General features: G+C 37.9%; 1 protein-coding gene across 3 annotated transcripts in view; it reads right to left on the reverse strand.

Moving 5' to 3' along the window:
* The window catches only part of MYH11 (myosin heavy chain 11), a 137,803-nt gene that overhangs the window by 17,749 nt on the left and 100,110 nt on the right, over positions 1–19,944 (reverse strand). For all 3 annotated transcript variants that reach the window (XM_074196483.1, XM_074196482.1, XM_074196484.1), the window contains 7 exons: positions 10,079–10,250; positions 7,675–7,887; positions 7,049–7,193; positions 5,001–5,207; positions 2,547–2,651; positions 2,304–2,456; positions 1,727–1,975 (listed from right to left, as the gene is read on the reverse strand). In XM_074196483.1, the coding sequence (XP_074052584.1) occupies positions 1,727–1,975; positions 2,304–2,456; positions 2,547–2,651; positions 5,001–5,207; positions 7,049–7,193; positions 7,675–7,887; positions 10,079–10,250 (1,244 nt within the window). The remainder of the gene's footprint in view (positions 1–1,726; positions 1,976–2,303; positions 2,457–2,546; positions 2,652–5,000; positions 5,208–7,048; positions 7,194–7,674; positions 7,888–10,078; positions 10,251–19,944) is intronic.

A 19,944-nucleotide genomic window follows, 5' to 3' on the forward strand; every position in this document is an offset into this window, starting at 1 on the left:
TCCTTTCTGTAACAAGGTGAAGGACAAGGAATGGAGTTTTGCAATTGTGGTCAGAAGTTTTTTCTTTGTTAGTTTTACTTAAATATTTTTCTGTGTTACAAAGGAGGTGTCAATGTGTCTTTTGGAGGATATATATCCAGAAATTACTTTACTATCAAAACGGCATCAATAAAACAATGGAAAAAAATAAGGGTTAGACTTAATTTTGCAGGTAGAAGTTATAGAGAAATAGATTTTGATTTAAAGAGAGAACTTTCTCATGAACCTATCTAATGCAAGATACCATTGAGAAGTCCACAACGGATAAATGATCAAAGGATATAAACAGATAATTTTCAAAATAGGAAAAATAGAAAAATTGGAAAAATGCTCATCTTCAGTAATAAAGAAAGATGAAAATTAAAACAAATTTAATATGTTACTTCACACCCCTTAAACAGGAAAATAAAAAATAAGGACAGTATTAGTGAAATTGTGGAGATACAGGTATAGGAATTGTAAATTTGTAGAATATTTTTTGAGAGCAATCTGGTAGGACACAGTAAATACTACAAAAATAATCATATTCTTTGACACAATTATTATGTTATTAGGAATATATCCCCCAAATTTTTTTCCAGTCAAAAAGAATATGTCTTTTTCATAGTAGCATTATGTGTAATCACATCAACTGGAAGCAACCTAAATATTCATTAGGGCAAGAATTAATTACATGGTGATAAGTTATAGTAAGATGCTATGATTCAATTAAAACTGATAGATGTGAAGTACATAGAAATATTGGGAAAATATCTATATGAAATAATGCAAAGTTAGAAAAAAAGAAGCAGAACCAGAAGAATGAAGTACACATTAACTACAATCATAAATAGGAAAAGTTAGTGACAATGAACAGGCAAAAAACACAGATTCCTAATGAGGATCTTAGCAGGAACAACCAAAAAACTCTTATGATACATATATTTTGAAATTAATTTAAATGTAAACACTAATCAAGTTCAGTTGGTTGAATTGATGTCCAATATCGGATCTTTTGAATTAACATTTTAAAAAACGGAATGTCCTCTAGGAGGCAGTAAATACCTATTCACTAAAGGTGCATAATATCAAATCAGGTTATGAAGAGAATTGAACTAAATGATCTCTAAGGTCCATTTTTGATAACTAGAAATAATTGATCATCTTAACAATGACTCAGGTTATTGAGAAAAAGTTAAACTATATTTAGTATACTTTGCAAGGAATCTTTGCTTAATATATTTTAGTAAGATTTTATATCCAAATGAAAAAAATAAAATAATTTTGATTCTTAAATCATTTTGAGTTATTTGGAATAGGGTGCATGTATTTATATAAATATGTATATTTATGTAAATACATACATGTACTTATGCATGTATTTACACATAAATGTACATAAATACATAAATATATACCACATATTCCTTGTCAATGCTAGCTAAATTTGGCAGCCCAACAGTCAAAATGATTCTATTAATGATAGTATTTTCCATATTGGTTTCCTTGTCCGGAGAGGTTCACTGTAAGGATACCTCTTCATTTTCCACATCTGAGATCAAGATTCTTTTGTGACCAGAGGTTAGGTGGCAATTCATTGAGAAGAAATATAAAACAAAAATACCCAGAGGAACTTCAAATACTAACTTGATTCACTTGACTACTATGTGAACCACCATGGCAAAGAGACTATAATAGCAGATTCTACCTGGTCAAACTTCTTTTGTTTCTTTTCCAAATTGGACACCAGTTGGCGCTGGTTGTCCAAGTCCACAAGAAGGTCATCCAACTCCTGTTGAAGCCTATTCTTAGTCTTTTCCAGTTTGTCATAAGATGCTGCCTTCTCCTCAAACTGCTGGGTAAGACCTTCAATTTCTTTCTGGAGTTTCTTTTTGCCTTCTTCAAGGCCCTCCACAGTGCTAGCGAAATCTTGCAATTTCTTTTTTGAATCAGAGAGCTAAAATAAGAAGAGATTCAGGTAAGAGGATATATGTTGCTTAGTTACCTGAAATGAGTTTATCTTGTGGCCTAATCTTGTAAAATGAAGTAAACCAAGGTTATTCTTCTTGAAGACATCCAGTCAGGGGGAAAATGGAGTGACTAATAGCTACACCAATGATCTAAACAACATGGTCCACACTTTTGGGTCCTCTGGGTCTAAAAATCTAATAAGAATTCAGGCTCATGAACTGATTTGGGTCATGGGTATAGCATAGATTCTTAGAATAAACCCTTCTGCCTCTTTCCAAATCCTTACTGTCCCTTGACTGAGATCAAGATGGCACCTGTATATTAAGAGTTGAGATGTGCCGCTCCAGGTTTTGCTTGGCTTCCATTTCTTCATCCAGTTGGTCTTGTAGGCTATTCCTCTCATCTTCCAGCTGGCGAAGTTTAGTAGACACGTTCAACTTCTGTCGTGTTTCTTCTTGGAGCAGCTCCTATGAAAAGAACACGCCAAATTTCCAAACCAAGAGGATTTGTGTCTCAGTCTTGCTCCCATTCCCTAGCTGATAAGGCATGATACTTACCTGAGTATCCTGCAGCTGGGATCCTAAGGATGCAACATCTTTGGCCAATTTGATGGTCTTCCCTTCTGCCTCATTCAGCATCCCAGTGACACTCTCCACTTCATTCTAAGATTCAATTACATGTAAGGGAGAAAGGGTTGGTTGATTAATTCAATGAATAACTCTCCCTGCCCATAGAGTGCCCAAAATAGCATTCTATTGGATGGAAAATCTAAAATTGGTTACTTTTCGAGATCAAATACCAAATTATTATCTGGAATCTCTAGAACACAGTTCCACCAAGAATCCATTGCAAAATAAGTCTATAGTGATTGGTTTTTATAGAATCTTTTCCAACCAGAGCAGTCCTGCTAAATTAAAGTTATACAAAATTAGAAAGGGTTGACTTGGGTGATGGTCGGTTCACCTTTGCAAAAGCTGAACGATCACTTAATGGGTTTGTTATAAAGAAAATTCTTTCAGGTACAGGTGAACAAAATGTCCTTTGAGGTTTGTTCCAATTCTGAATTTTTGTGATGTTGGCCTATAGTAGGTACAGGCAAAAATGACTCTGTGTCTGACCCATTCCATTTTCATAAGATGGGTATATAATTGGACATTTACCATAGGAAGAAAGACATGCCTTTCTCTTTGGAAGTATGTTTACTAGAAGAAGTTTGCAGTTCCCTGTTCCCAAACTTATTTCTCCCTCTGTTTGGAGTTACTTCAAGATAGGGAAGGTAGTACTTTATGCCCTAGGACCCTAACCTGTCAAAAATTTTCTTTTATCATACTAGAGAAACCTGGATTCAAGATATCTGCTGATCCAGATTTTTGTAGTTCTAAAATAAACCATTTTAATCCTCTTCCTGGAATTCAACTCATTCACATTTACACAGATAGTTCAAATTAATAGAGTTTGTACCCAGATGAAAAGTTGCTTTTATTATGATGATAAAATCAATTCTCTACAGAACACTTAGTCTCCAAAGCACAGAGAGAAAAACAACATCCTTTATCCTGAACAAATAAAATATTAATAAGAATTCTTTCTATACTTTGTTATTCACAGAACAATTAAATCAATGCAATGAGTCAAATTCCTAAGAAGAGAAGGATTAAGGGGAAATGCAATAATAGATTTTAAGAATTATGAAATGGGTGATAACACAATTTCTACCAAGAAACCAAACTAAAGGAAACTGGTTGATTTTGCAGTAATAGAGACTGAGGTTTCCTTATAAAGAACTTTCTGGGAGAACTGTGAGACTTCAGAATGGGTTATTTAGTGAGGCCAACAGAGCTTCTTTTTGGAAAGAACTAAGAATTGCAACAACAAACAAACCATTGGTCCATTATGGACAGAAGTAGGGAATATCCAAATATAGAATCTGAAGGTTAGTAGGTGGGGGAAATATTAGATAACAGTTCAAATGAAAAGGGCATGAGGGTTGTAGAGAAGTGCATTTAGAGGAGAATGGCAGAGTCACCAAATCTAATGTGATGTTAGAATGTTGGTAATAGGACAGATTATAGAACAAGGGAAATTATAGACCTATTGCATTCTGCCCTGTTCAGACCATGCTTTGAGGACTCTATAGTTCTGGCTGCCATATTTTAGGACAGATAATTGAAAAATTGGAACATGTTCAAAGGAAAGAAAATAGTAGAATGAAGTGATTTGCTACCATTGCATAGGAATGGTTGAAGGCATCGGGAGTACTTTATTTTGAGGAGAGAAGACTTGAGGGATTGGGGATGAGGTGCAATAGCTATCTTCAAATATTTGAAGATTCAGAAAGCAGAACTGGAAACAACACAGAAGGTACAGAAAAGTTGATATAGGCTTATTGTTAGGAAGACTATCCTAACAATTAGAGCTGTCCAAAAGTGGAATGAGCTCCCAAAGGAGTCAATGAGTTCTTTAGTACTGAAGGTCTTCAAGCAGAGGTTAGATGACCATTTGGAATACTGTACAAGAAATTTCTAATCAGGTAGGAGTTGTCCTAGATTGCATCAGAGGACCTTGCCAACCCTTAGATGATGTGGTGGTAGCTGGAGTGGCAGATAGGGCACTAGACCTAGATTCAAGAAACCTAAATTCAAAATATAGCCTCAGAATCTTATGAGCCATGTGATCCTAGGCAAGTCACATTACCTCTCTCTGCCTCAGTTTTAGCAATTGTAAAATGATGATCATAATAGCATCTACCTCTCAGGGTTGTTGTAAGGATGCCATGAGATAATATTCATATGGCAATGGACCTGGCAAGTGGTGATGATGATGATGAGGACAAGGAGGATGATGAAGAGGATATTGATACAATTTTCAGGACTAGTTCAAACCAGAAGATCTTTGTAAACCCCAAGGTTTTAGCCATTTCAAAAAACTGAGGAAGTTAAAGTGGTCCTGCTGGGTCCTCTTCTGTCTCTCTGTAGTCCCTACTGAAATGGTGGGTGGACTCCCAAACTCACCTGCAACTTGTGAACTTTGTCGCTGAGCTCTGCCCGAACCCTTTCCCCATCACTGCACTTGGACTGGAGGTCCTGCAGCTGCACCTCCAATTTCTTCTTCTTGTGTTCCACCTCTTGCTTGGCCTGGTTCAGAGACCTCAGCTCATTGGTCAGGTCTGCATTGTCCTTCTCCAGAGTTTGCTTGTTCTTGTCCAAGTTGGCCTTTGCCTGTCCCAAAAGCACAAGAGGAGAAACTTGGCAGCTCAACCCATAAGGCTGGCTGTAATAGATGTAAGGAAGGATGCCAAAATTGGCTATGGAAGCAATAGGGTCTAGTGGAATTCAATATTTATGGAGCACATTCTGGTGGGTGAGGAAAGAGATGAATAAAAAACACAGTCTCTGCCTGCCAGATGTTTATAATCCAATAAGCTAAGTATACAGATAAAGGACTACTACAGGTTGACATTTAATATCATACTCTCTGTGAACCTCAACTTCTCTCTTTTAAAAAAAATAAAATAAAATAAAAGGGGGAGAAAAATTCCTCTCTACCATACTAGTTAGAACAGACTAGGTTATGGAATGAACCATAATAAAGGTAAAAATCAAAGAGAAAGAAGAGATAGTGAAAAGAGCCCTGAGCTAGGAGTCTAGGAATAATAACAACCTTATGTTTAGATATGTTTGCAAAGTACTTTAAATATATTATTATATCTGAGCTTCACAATTCTTTAGCATATGTGTGATTGTTAAAGATGAGAAAACTGAAGCTCAGAAAAGCTAATGACTTAACCAGGACCACATATCCAGAGTCTGAGGTGGAACTCCAACTCAACTCTTTCTAACTCCAAGGCCACTCCACCCTCCTCTCAGGATGTAATCTGGGTTCATCCTTGTTCTGTCACTGATTGGTGTATAATAATAGACTAAAAAAGAAGAATCATGTTATATGATGAGAGATGAATTTGATGTCCATAGACCTGGATTCAAATCTCAACTCTGCAGTGTGACTTGTACAAGTCAATTAATCTCAGAGAGCTGTTGGGTGGATCATGTAAAAGAATGTATGGGAAAATATCTTTGCAAATTGTGAAGAGTTGGAGGGTTCTGTAATAATAATAACAATCATCATCATAATCATCATCATCATTATTATTATTATTTAATATTGTCTTTAGCCTCTGTGGGTCCTATCTTCTATCTTCTCTCATCTAGATAGCACAGTGGCTAGAATGCTGAGTCTGGAGTTAGGAAGACCTGAATTCAAATGTGACCTCAGATACTTACTAGCTGTGTGATCCTGGATAAGTCACTTCTGTTCTGCCCCAGTTTCCTCATCAGTAAAGTGGGGGATAATAATATCACCCACCTTGCAGAATTATGATGAGGATCAAATGAGATAAAATTTGTAAATCAGAGTGCCTAGCTCATAGTAGGTTTTATATAATATAATACTAGCTTTCATTATTATCACAATGACGATGATGCTCAGTATAGAACAGGGTTGGGGAATGTCCAGCCCATGGGCCACATAAGGTCTGTGAAATCATTTCTGTTGCTGCCACAGCAACCTCAGGCAGAAATTGAAGTTAAAAAAATCTTGGAATTTTTTAGGGGTAAATTAATTAAATGTTTGATCAGATATATAGAAGGCCAATTTTTAAGTTGATAATTTTGTATGGCCTGTAAATTATGTTAAAAATATCCAAAGGTTCCTCATCCATGATGTAAATGACAGAACTCTAGAGTCAGAGTCAGAAATATTCAAATTCAAATTCTATCTCATGAACTTACTAGACATGTGACTCTGAGTAAGTCACTTAGCCTCTCACCCCCTCAGTTTCCTCATCTGTTAAATGGGGATAAATGAGATAAGACATTGTAAAGGGTTCTGCAAATCTCAAAATCCTGTATAAATGATTTCCATCAAATAAAAGGGGGAAAATGACTCATCTCAGAGTTGTTGTTTAACAGATCAAATGAAATTAGAGAGATTTGGAAAGGGCTCATTCCCACCCTCATCAACACTAATCTCTCCTGAAACTCCCAAGGTCTACTGGGTTTACCCTCTTGAACTGTTCCAATTGCTCCGTGAGCTCTTCTACAGCCTGTGTGTGTTTTTGTCTCATCTCTTGGACCTGGGCTTCATGAGTCCGGGTCTCCTCATCAAGAGCCTTCTTTAATACTGTCACTTCTTGTTCCCTCTTGGCTCTGCATAGGAACAAAGACATGAGAGTTGTTTGAGCAGGAATAGAGAATGAAGAGCATCGGGGAGGGACCTGGAATCTATTACCAGTCTATAATCTCAAACCAGCTTCCCTTTGCTATCTTGTGTGTGTGTGTGTGTGTGTGTGTGTGTGTGTGTGTGTGTGTGTGTTGGAAAGATGAAATAATTTTAATATCAAACTAACCAAAATATAATCTATGGGCAGACAGAATAAATCATGGAATGTAAGCCAACCAAACTCAAGCCAACTCTCTAGTCCAAGGACCAGTGGTTGGGATAACCATTGTCCTTTGTTTTAGCTATGCTATTGGATCCCCTCTCCATTTATGCAGATAACAGAATTTTAAATACCACTATTTAAATAAAATACCTTTATTTAAAAAAAGAGGTGCAAATGCCTATTGTGGAGAGGGTGTGGGTGTGAATCTGAGGACTACTGATGGAACAGATGACAGATTTCTATACCTGAGTTCTTGTTGAGTGGCTGTGCTGTCCAAGGTGTCCTCTAGCTCTGTCTTCAATGCCTCCAGTTCTTCTCCTAGGTCTCTTTTCTGTTTCTCTGCCTTATTCCTTGCTGCCCTTTCTGAGTCCAAATCTTCTTGGAGGTCAGAGATATGGCCCTCCAACTCTCTTATCTTTTTCAAGGCATTGTTTTTCTGAGCAATTTCATCATCGAGCCTGTGAGGAGGAAGTCATCATGTCCTATACCAAAGGGCTTACTTATATCCTATCTCTATGGTGATGCTACAAGAAACTCTTTTCTAGGATGAGATGCTCTTGTTCCCTTTGATATTAGCAATGTTTCTCCTGCAACCTCCATTATCATAGACACACAAGTCCCAGAGCCTGAGAGAAACAGGGTTGAAGAAAAGTGAGATAATCCATTGTACCCTTCCTAGTTTTGGGGGGGAAGGGGAGGGTTTGAGGGAGATTAATTCTGAACTGTGATTTCAGTCTTAATGTGGAAATTTCCTTCAATTATTCCTATTAATACCTTATTATATATAACTTCATAATCTTAAGAGAGCTGTATGAGGAAATGGACTGTTAAGTGATTTGCCCATGTCTTAGAAGGAAGATTTGCCCATGTCTTTTACTGGCACCAAATCAATTTATTCAGCAATTGTGTGGAAGGCAACAATAGGTGCTATGGGCAATAAAAAAATAAGTCTGATTCCAGAATCCTGGAAGCAATTTATAGTCTAATAGTCTAATATAGTCTAATACGTATACAAATAACTTTTAGGCAGTGTGTAATAAGTACCACAAGAAGGGTTCAAAGGGCTATGGAAACTCGGAAGAAGGAGGAAGCATTTCTGGTTGGGTAATGGTTTCAGGGATGAAAGGATAGTTTAACTATCTTGAAAATGACAAGTAGTACAGTTTCACTGGAGCCTAGATAGAATTTATGTAGGAAAATAATAGATAAAGCTGGTAATTTGTTAAGAGTCAGACTTTGGAAGATCTTTAAGGAGTTTGGACTTCATTTAATAGTAAGGAGATATCAAAGGTTTTTAAGCTAGGGAATCACTATGGTATTAGATCAATCTTGAAGGAGTTTTTTAGGATGGACAGTAAGGAAAGGAGATATTAGTTATGAGGATGAAAGCCACAGTCCGGGAATGAATTTGAAAAGGGTTTCAGTGAGATTGGTTTTGGTAGTGGGAATGGTTCTCTGTGAGATATTTTGAAGAAAGAATGAACAGAACTCAGTTACAGATATGTGGGGTAGAGGAAGGGAGGCAGGTAGTGATAGTATATAGGAAGAAGAATCAAAGATATAGCAGTAAGTCTGTTACACAAACTTCCCAGTTAAAGTTATGAGAGGATAAGATCACTGAGGAGGAATGAATAGAAAGAGAAAAAAAGAAAACTGGGGAAAAAACACACTAGGAGTTTGAGAAAGCCTGGAAACAACAACAACAACAACAACAACAACAACAATAGTGAGTATTTATTTAGGGCTTTTAGGTTAGCAGAGCACTTTATATATGAGTCTTATTTAGTCCTCATAACCAATACTCTGATGTAGATGCGGTTATATTCTCATCTATAGCATGGGAGACTTGCTCTACATCTATAGAGACATGCTCAGGGTCACACAGACAGTAAGCCTATGAGGTCAGATCTGAACTCAGATCTTCATGATTCCAGATTCAGTGCTCTATTCAAACCTAATGAGACCAAACTTAGTCAGATTTTAGTCAGAACTTAGAACACTGGTGTTTTATGATTGATTTTGCTGGGAAAAAAATACAAGGTGTCTCAAAAATTTTAATGGAGTTTTAAATTTTGTTAGAATAAACTAGGTATGCAAATAATTATAACACAAAGCAATATGTAATAAATACCACGTGAGCAGTATAAAAAGCATTTACAGTCCACTAAGGGAATGATATATATATATATATATATATATATATATATACATATATATACACACACACACATATATATATATATATATATATATATATACACATATACAAATAACTATTAACACAAGGCAATATGTAATAAGGACCACATGAATAGTACAAGGGGATATGGGAACCCAGAGGAGGGAGGGAATCACTTCTGGTTGGAGTGAACAGAATTGGTTTCAAGAAGGAAAGGATATTTAAGCTAGGTCTTAAAAAATACATAGAATTTCAAAGGAAGAAGGAGGTTTGGGAGTGAAGAGAAGTCATTGGAGGATTCCAAATAGAGGAAATAGCATTGAGGATAGGTTTGGTAGCAGGACAAGGTAAGGTGCCTTTGATTACCTTAAACATGCACTAAGACTTTTGAAATACCCAATAATACCAACCCAGGTATTCTAAAATTACACTACCCAGGCTACTCAGTAGGCAGCATCAATCCTACTTACCTGGCCAGAGCTGCTTGTAGTTCTTCTTCTTTCTTGGCCAGCTGCATTTTGAGCTCAGCAATCTGAGCCTGGAGGTCAGCAATTTGTTCATGGAAGTCACTCGCTTCTCCCTCTAGTTTCCTCTTCATCTTTTCCAGCTCCTGTCTACTCTTCTCTTCCTTCTTTAGACGTACTAAGAAAAAAGGCAAGCATCTCTTGAAATGGAAGAAAACAGCTCAAGGGATGCTTGGGAAACAAACTTTTGAACTTGGATGAAAGGCTACTGAATGGCACAGTCAGAATAAAGAGAATAATGCACAAAGTGATGACAATCATGTAAACCATGATAGCAAAAGTCAGTGAACTATGATAAACTGTAATGAACAACCTGGGTCTCAGAGAGAGAGGCAAGATCTATAGCTGTAGAAAGCACAGCATATTTTTGGCTATGGATCTGTGTCAGCAGGCTTGGCATACATTTTTGATTGTTACATGAAAAAAGTGCAGTGGTGCATAGGAGTGGGGTTAAAGGGTTATGTTATGGTTAGGAAAATAAAAGGAAAATAAAAGGAAACAAAAACACTATTTTTAAAAGATAGCAAAAGGAACCTCTGCAAATATACTTAAATTGAGATAATCAAAAACGTAATTCCTAGTAATTCCCACTGTCCAAATAATTACTTTGATACATGAATAATAAATAATAATAACAAAACTTCATATTAATATATTAGTTTGCAGTTCACAAAACATTTCCTTCATAGCAGTGTTGGGAGGGGTATGCAGGTATATACTAGAGCCAACTTTAACTGACTGTTAAGACCTAATTGTTAAATTCTCACTAAATATTGACACTTTGGAAATTGGCCAGCTTATAAAATGGGGCTTGATTTAGTATTTTGTTCATCATCTGGACTTAAGAAGGGATGGAGAGGGACTTCTGGCCAAGATGGTGGAGAAAAAACAGTCTCCTGATCTTTCCCCATCTATCATATGAAACAAACCTCTTAACAGGAATACAACCCACAAAACCCTGAAAGAAAAGCCAGGAGAAAGAACATCTACCTCAGAATTTGTCTTCAGCAGCAGCCTTAGGCAAGTCTGGCAGGGTGAGTCTGGGCACAGAGGGCAGATCAGCCCCATCAACCAGATTAGTGGCTGAATTGGAACCGGGGAGTCTGAGGGCCCAAGAGATGAACCTGCTGGATCAGTGGTGGGGCTACACTGTGGGGGCTTGAGTTAACTAGGGAGCAGTGGCACAGGTGTTGGCGCTCACTCTCTGGAGCTTGCCAACAGGGCTGGGGGGAGAGTTCTGCTGCAGGAGAGCTGTGGAAACCTTCCCTGGGCTCCTCTGGCCCAAGGAATTCTGAGTCCACACCTCCACTGTGGCTGAGGCCTCTTCCCAGAACAAACAATAGCAGACTACTTCTGCCTCAGGCACAGATGTGTGAGGAGAAGAACCAGCCCAGCTGACAATAGGGAGAGGGAAGATCTCACCCCAGGGTAAAGCCCACCATTGATTGAAGGCAAAAGGATTTAAATAGCTTCAACCCCTCCCTTCAAGCTAAGGGAGAAGGCCTCAATCAAAGTCACAGACAATCCAGAGAAAGAAACCAGCACCTCCTACTGGCCATCCAGAGAAATTGAACTCAGTGAGTAAAGCCTCTAGCATCCCAAAACCAAACCCCTGTGAACCAGCCCCTCCCCAACTCAAGGTCTTAGCAAAATGAAGAAGGGTCAGCGGAAAGGTGGATCCATAGAAAAATTCTTGGAAGGAAAAGACCCTAATTCAGAGAGACCTAAAACATCTGAGGAGAATATGATCTGGTCTCCAGCACAGAAAGACTTCCTTGAAGAAATAAGGAAGGGGTTTAAAAATCAACTGGAAAATTTGGGAGAGACAATTAATACCTTGCAATGAGAAAACAAATCCTTAGAAAATACAATTGGTCAAATAGAAAATGAGACTAAATCTCTCAAATCCTCAGTTGAACAAATACAAAATGAGAATAGATCTCTCAGATCATCAATTGGACAAATAAAAAGTGATAATAATTCTCTCATATCCTCAACTGGGCAAATGCAAAAAGAATATAATTCTTTCAAAACCTCAACTGGTCAAATGGAAAGCTCTTTCAAAAGTAGAATTGACCAATTGGAAAAGGAGTTGCAAAAGATTAAAGAAGAAAACTCCTCCCTAAAAAAAAAATGGAGTCTTCAGAAACTAATGACTTCATGAGACAGCAAGAGCCCATTAAATAAAATTTAAAAATATGAAAAATGGAAGAAAATGTAAAATACATCATCAGCAAAACCACTGACCTCGAGAATGGGTCCAGGCGGGGCAACCTGAGAATTATTGGACTTCCTGAAAACATTGAAGAGCAGTACTTAATATTACAGGATCTAGTGATGGAAAATTGCCCTAATATCATGGAACCAGAGGGCAAAGTAGGTACTGAAAGAATACGTTGGGGGTGGAGCCAAGATGGCGACAAGAAGGGATCGAGTCTTAGGAGCTCTCTGATAAAATTCATCAGCTAAGGACTCTAACTAAACTTTCCAGAGACAGAACCCACAAAGGGACCCAGTGAGGCAGTTCTCCTACTCAAGGTAACCTGGAAAAGAGCAGAAAGGCTCTGCTCCCCGGGTCGGAGAGGCGGCCCGCCAGAGGGGTGGCCCATCAGAGCCAAAGAACCTCAGCCTGCCGGAGGCAGCCCCAGGGCGCTGGGGGTCTCAGCTCACAGCAGCGGGGGAGTCTCCCAAGCTGCACCCCGAGGAGCACCGGGTACAAAGTGGGGGAACAGAGGGGGACCTCTGCCAGAGTGAACACATGGAGCCCAGCCCTCAGGGCACACAGCAAGCAGCATGGTCTTTCCCCAGCCCTGATCCAGGAAACAGAAGCAGGCAGAGCCAGTAAGCAGGAGCCACCAGGGCATGAGCCCATTGAGCTGAGTGAGGGGAGTGAAGAGACATGGCAGAGCTCTGTCCTCTGCCCCTGGAAAGGGACTCTGGGGCTCTGACCACATTCAGATCCTGATAGCAGTCTAAGCCCCGCCATAGAACAGCAGGGCCCCCCCACCTCAGCCTCATGGCAGAAGGGGGCGCATTCACAGACCAGGAGGGAGGACAGAGCCTCACACACTGACAACCTTGTGGGAGTGTCCCAAAAGCTCAAGAAACACCCCAAACCAGGCCCAGGCTGAGAAAATGAGCAAGCAGAGAAACAAAAAGAAGACTATTGAGAAATATTTTGCAAATGAGCCCAAGAAGGACCAAAATACTCAGTCTGAAGATGAGGAAGCACAAGCTCCTGCATCTAAAGACTCCAAGAAAAACAGAAATTGGGCTCAGGCTATGATAGAGCTCAAAAGAGACTTTGAAAATCAAATAAGGGAGTTGGAAGAAAAACTGGGAAAAGAAAGGAGAGAGATGCAGGAAAAACATGAAAATGAAGTCAGCAGCTTAGGCAAGGAAATCCAAAAAAAAATGCTGAAGAAAATAGCATGTTAAAAACCAGCTTAAAAAAAAACAGCTTAGGTCAAATGGATAAAACAGTTCAAAAAGTTATTGAGGAGAAGAATGCTTTAAAAATCAAAACTGGCCAGATGGAAAAAGAGATAAGAAAACTCTCTGAGGAGAACAAATCCTTCAGACAAAGAATAGAATTCAGGGAGACTGATGAATTTAACAGAAATCAGGAATCAATACTTAAAAACCAAAAAAAATGAAAAATTAGAAGAAAATGTGAAATATCTCATTGAAAAAGCAACTGATATGGAAAACAGACTTAGGAAAGATAATTTAAAAATTATTGGAATACCTGAAAGTCATGACCAGGAAAAGAGCCTTGACAGCATTTTCAAAGAATTACTACAGGAAAATTGCCCTGATATTCTAGAAGCAGAGGGCAAAATAGAAATGGAGAGAATCCACCGATCCCCCAGAGAAAGAGATCTCAAAAAAACAACCCCCAGGAATATTATAGCCAAGTTCCAGAACTCCCAAGTCAAAGAGAAAATATTACAAGCAGCCAGAAGGACACAGTTCAAATATCGTGGAGCTGCAGTCAGGATCACACAGGACTTAGCAGCAACTACACTGGAAGTTCGCAGGTCTTGGAATACAATAAACCAGAAGGCAAAAGAGCTTAGAATGAAGCCAAGAATGAACTACCCAGCAAGGCTGAATGTCCTCTTCCAGGGAAAAAGATGGACTTTCAATGAACATGGGGAATTTCAAATGTTCCTTTTGGAATGGCCAGAGCTGAACAGAAGGTTTGATCTTCAGATACAGGACTCAGGTGAAGCATGGAGATTGGAGGAGAGGGGGGAAATATGAGGGGCTTAATGAGGATGAACTGCATGTATTCCTGCATAGAAAAATGACACTCATAATACTCATATGAACCTTCTCAATTAATAGAGCAGGTAGAGAGAGCTTTTGTAGTTGAAGCACAGGAGAAAGCTGAATTTGAAGATAAAATATGGTGTAAAAATGGAGTCAATAGAAAAAAAGGGAAATGGAATGGGAGGAAGAAAAAGGAGAGGGGGAATAGTCCAAGATATTTCACATAAGATTTTTTTTTATTACAATGAGCTATTGCAATGATATGGAAGGCGGGAGGCAAGGGGGAATGAGGGAACCTTTGCTCTCATCAGAGATGGCTAGGAGAGAAAACAGCATATATACTCAATGGGGTATAGACATCTGGAGTAAGAAGGAGCGGGGAGCAGGGGGAAGGGGTGGGGATGCAAATAAAGGAGGAGAGGATGGACCATGGCGGGAGAGTGGCCAGATATAACACATTTTCTTTCTTACTTCTTGCAAGGGGCTGGGATTGGAAGGCCTGCCCAGGACCACAGGGCCAGGTGGATTCTGGGCCTAAGGGGTGGTATGGGGGCTCAGGGCTTCTTGGCCCCAGGACCAGGGATCTGTCTGCTGTGCCACTCAGTGACCCTACAGCAGAGTCAGAGTGAAAGGAGAGAGAAAATAGAGTACATGGTAGTGGAGAAATAAGAAAGGAGGGAGTTGTGATCAGCAATGGCAATGGTGGAAAAATATGGAAGTAACTTTTGTTATGGACTTATCATAAAGAATGAGATCCACCCATGACAGAGTTGTTGGTGTTGGAACAAAGACTCAAGCACATTTTTTGTTATTATTATTTGGGGGAGGGTGCAGGGCAAGTGGGGCTGGATGGCCTGCCTGGGGCCACATAGCAGGGTGATCTTTGGGTGTCTGGGGCGGATTTGGACCCAGGTGCTCCTGGCTCAAGGGCCAATGCTCTGTCTGCCACCCAGCCACCCCTACTATTATTACTATTTTATTTTATTTTGGGTCTTTTTTTCTTTCTTTTTTTTGTTTTTTGCAGGGCAGTGGGGATCGGGTGGCTTGCATGTCACACGGCTGGGTGATTGTTGGGTTTACGAGGCTGGATATGGACTCAGATGCTTGTGGCTCCAGGGCTGGTGCTTCGTTCATTGTGCCACCTGACCATACCTACAATTATTACTATTATTTTTTTATTTTAATTTTCTTCTCTCCCCTTTACATTTTTCACCCAAGCAAGTCTATCTATATTCATGGGGGAGGAGGAGGGGTATTTTTTTTACTTGTAAACAAGAATATTTTATTAATGTAAAAAAATATTTGTACAAAATGAAAATAAAAAATAAATTAAAAAAAAAGAATACATCGATTCCCTCAAGAAAAAGATCCTAAAATGAAAACACCAAGGATTGAGGTGGTCAAATTCCGGAACTATCAGATAAAAGAGAAAATCCTGCAAGCAGCCAGAAAGAAACAATTTAAATATCAAGGAGCCACAGTAAGGATTATGCATCAACATTAAGGGATCAAAGGGCCTGGAATGAGATATTTCGAAGAGCAAAGGAGTTTGGAATACAGCCAAAAATCCACTATCCCGCAAAGCTGAGCCTTCTCTTCCAGGGAAAAAGATGGGCATTTAATGAAATGGAAGACTTGCAAGAATTCCTGATGAAAAAGATCAAAGCTAAATAGAAAATTTGGACATCAAACAGGAGGTCCAAGAGACACTTGAAAAGGCTAAAAAAAAGGGGGGGATGGTAAAAGAAAAACAACTGCTATTCCATAAGTTGAAACTGGCTATATTCCAGCATGGGGGAAAAGATTCTCATAAATCTTGAGAATTGTAACTCTAACAGAGAAAATATACCTAGCCAGAAGTGATGGACATTCATGACCTATCCATGAGACTGCTATCCAATGGGATGTAACTGGCTATAACCCCACTTGGGAGAAAGAGTCTAATAACTCTCAAGAATTTTAACTCTATTAGATAGAATGTACTGAGGTAGAAGTGATGGATACTCAGAATTTTCTATGACTCAAAATGATTTTAAAAACACTACCTCCTTAAAAAGGGGGACAGGAAGGAGATGGGCGGAGGGAGGGGATTGAATGAGGTAAATCCCATTACACTAAGAGGTACAAAATACCTATGGTAAAAGAGGGGAAGAAGGGAGGAGATGAGAAACACCTGAATCTTCTTCTCATCAGACTTGGCTTAAAGTCAATTTACACATAGTTAACTTAAAAAACATCTAACCTTTCAAGTATTAAAAGGGTAAAAAGGGAAGGGGGATGGAGAAAGGGAGGGAGGGAAAAGGGGAACTAACAAAATGAAGGGAAAGGTAAAGGGAAAAAGGGAAAGGGGAAAGAAAGGGGAAGGGTGATATAGGAGGGCAAACACACTGAAGGGGGTGATATTCAGAAACAAAATACTGGGGAATATGGATAAAGGGGGGAAAGGGAGAAAAATACAAACAGAGGGAACATAGCATGGAGGGCAATAAAGAATTAGTCATCATAATTTTGAATGTGAATGGGATGAACTCTCCCTTAAAATGTAAGTGAATAGCAGGGTGGATAAAAACCAGAATCCTACAATATACTGCTTACAAGAAACTCATTTGAAGCAGAGAGATACATATAGAGTAAAGAAAAAAGGTTGGATCAAAATATATTTTGCTTCAGCTGAAGTGAAAAAAGCAGGGGTAGCAATCCTTATCTCAGACAAAGCAGCAGCAAAAATAGATAGCCTTAAAAGAGATAAGGAAGGAAACTATCCTCCTAAAAGTTACCATAGAAAACAAAGTTATTTCAATACTGAAATATATATGCACTCAATGGGATAGCATCCAAATTCTTAGAGGAGAAGCTGAAAGAACTACAGGAAGACATAGACAGCAAAACTCTACTAGTGGGAGACCTCAACTTCCCCCTTTCAGATCTAGATAAATCGAATCATAAAATAAACAAGAAAGAAGTTAAGGAGGTAAATAAATTGTTAGAAAAAGTAGATATGGTAGACTTATGGTGGAAATTGAATGGGGATAGAAAGGATTATACCTTTTCTCTGCAGTACATGGAACTCATACAAAAATTGACCATGTACTAGGACATAAAAACCTAATGATCAACTGCAGGAAGGCAGAAATAATGTATACATCTTTCTCAGATCACAATGCAATAAAAGTCATATGCAAAAGGGGGTCAAGGAGATATAGACCCAGAACAAATTGGAAACTGAATAACCTCATTTTAAAGAATGAGTGGACCAAAAAACAAATTATAGAAAGAATTAATCATTTTATCCTAGATAATGACAATAATGAAACAACATATCAAAACCCATGGGATTCACTCAAAGCGGCTCTCAGGGGACGTGTTGTATCTTCAAATGCTTACATGAATAAATTAGAGAAAGAGGAAATCAATAAATTAAACATGCAACCAAAAAAATTAGAGAAAGAACAAATTAAAAATCCCCAATTAAATACCAAATTAGAAATTCTAAAAATTAAAGGAGAAATTAAGAAAATCAAAAGCAAAAAAACCTATTGAATTAATAAATAAAATCAAAAGTTGGTTTTATGAAAAAAAACAATAAAATTGATAAACCTCTGGTCAATTTGATTTAAAAAAAAGAAAGAAGAAAACCAAATTGCTAGTATCATATTTTCTTTTTAGGTTTTTGCAAGGCAATGGGGTTAAGTGACTTGTCCAAAGCCATATAGCTATCTAATTATTAAGTGTCTGAGGCCAGATTTGAATTCAAGTCCTCCTGACTCCAAGGCAGGTGATCTATCCACTGTGCCACCTAGTTGCCCCAAATTGCTAGTATCATAAATGAAAAGGTGAACTCACCACCAATGAGAAGTAAATTAAAGTAATAATTAGAAATTATTTTGCCCAACTCTATGATAATAAATTTGATAATCTAAGTGAAATGGATGAATATTTACAAAAATATAAGTAGCCCAGGTTAAATGAAGAGGAGATTAAATACCTAAACAACCCTATCTCAGAAAAAGAAATTCAACAAGCCATCATTGAAATCCCTAAGAAAAAAATCTCCAGGGCCTGATGGATTCACAAGTAGATTCTACCAAACATTTAAGAAACAGTTGCTTCCAATTCTATATAAACTCTTTGGAAAAATAGGGAAAGATGGAACTCTGCCTAACTCTTTCTATAAAACCAATATGGTACTGATACCTAAACCAGGAAGATTTAAAACAGAGAAAGAAAATTATAGACCTACCTCCCTGATGAATATAGATGCAAAAATCTTAAATAAAATCTTAGCAAAACAATTACAACAAGTTATCACTGGGATAATATATTATGATGAAGTAAGATTTATCCCAGGAATGCAGGGTTGGTTCAATATTAGGAAAACTGTTAATATACTCAATTATATCAACAACAAACCTATCAGAAATTATATGATCATATCAATAGATGCTGAAAAAGCTTTTGACAAAATACAGCATCCATTCCTATTAAAAACACTAGAGAGTGTAGGAATAAATGGACTGTTCCTTAAAATAATTAGCAGTATCTATCTGAAAACATCAACAAGCATTATATTCAATGTGGAGAGGCTAGAGGCATTCCCAGTAAGATCAGGAGTGAAACAGGAGTGCCCATTATCACCACTACTATTCAATATTGTATTAGAAATGTTAGCTTCAGCAATTAGAGAAGAAAAATAAATTGAAGGAATTAGAATTAGGAAGGAAGAGACAAAACTCTCACTCTTTGCAGATGACATGATGGTATACCTAGAGCATCCCAAGAAATCATCCAAAAACTACTGGAAACAATTAGCAATTATAGCAAAGTTGCAGGTTATAAAATAAACCCTCACAAATCCTCAACTTTTCTATATATGTCTAGCTAGATACAGAAGGAAGAGCTAGAAAGAAAAATCCCATTCAGAGTAACCTCAGACAATATAAAGTACCTGGGAGTCTATTTGCCAAGACAGACTCAGAAACATTTTTGAAAACAATTATAAAACACTTCTCACACAAATTAAATCAGATTTAAATAACTGGGCAAATATCAACTGCTCATGGACAGGTAGAGCTAATATAATAAAAATGACAATTCTACCAAAACTAAAGTACTTGTTTAGTGCCCTACCAATCAAAATTCCAAAAAATTACTTTAATGAGTTAGAAAAAGTTTTAAATAAATTTATATGGAGAAATAAAAAGTCAAGAATTTCCAGGAATTTAATGAAAAAAAAAGTGTAAAAGAAGGGGGCTTAGCCCTACCTTATCTAAAATTATAAAGCATCAGTCATCAAAACTGTTTGGTATTGGCTAAGAAAAAGAATGGTGGACCAGTGGAATAGACTAGGTGCATTAGCAGGAAATGATTATAGTAATATGCTGTTTGATAAAACCAAAGAGTTCAGCTATTGGGATAAAAACTCTCTCTTTGATAAAAACTGCTGGGAAAATTGGAAGTTAGTATGGAAGAAACTTAGATTAAACCAATACCTCACATACTTTACCAAGATAAGATCCAAATGGTTACAGGATTCAGAC

The sequence above is a fragment of the Macrotis lagotis genome, chromosome 8 (assembly GCF_037893015.1).
Source record: "Macrotis lagotis isolate mMagLag1 chromosome 8, bilby.v1.9.chrom.fasta, whole genome shotgun sequence".
Lineage (NCBI taxonomy): Eukaryota > Metazoa > Chordata > Mammalia > Peramelemorphia > Peramelidae > Macrotis > Macrotis lagotis.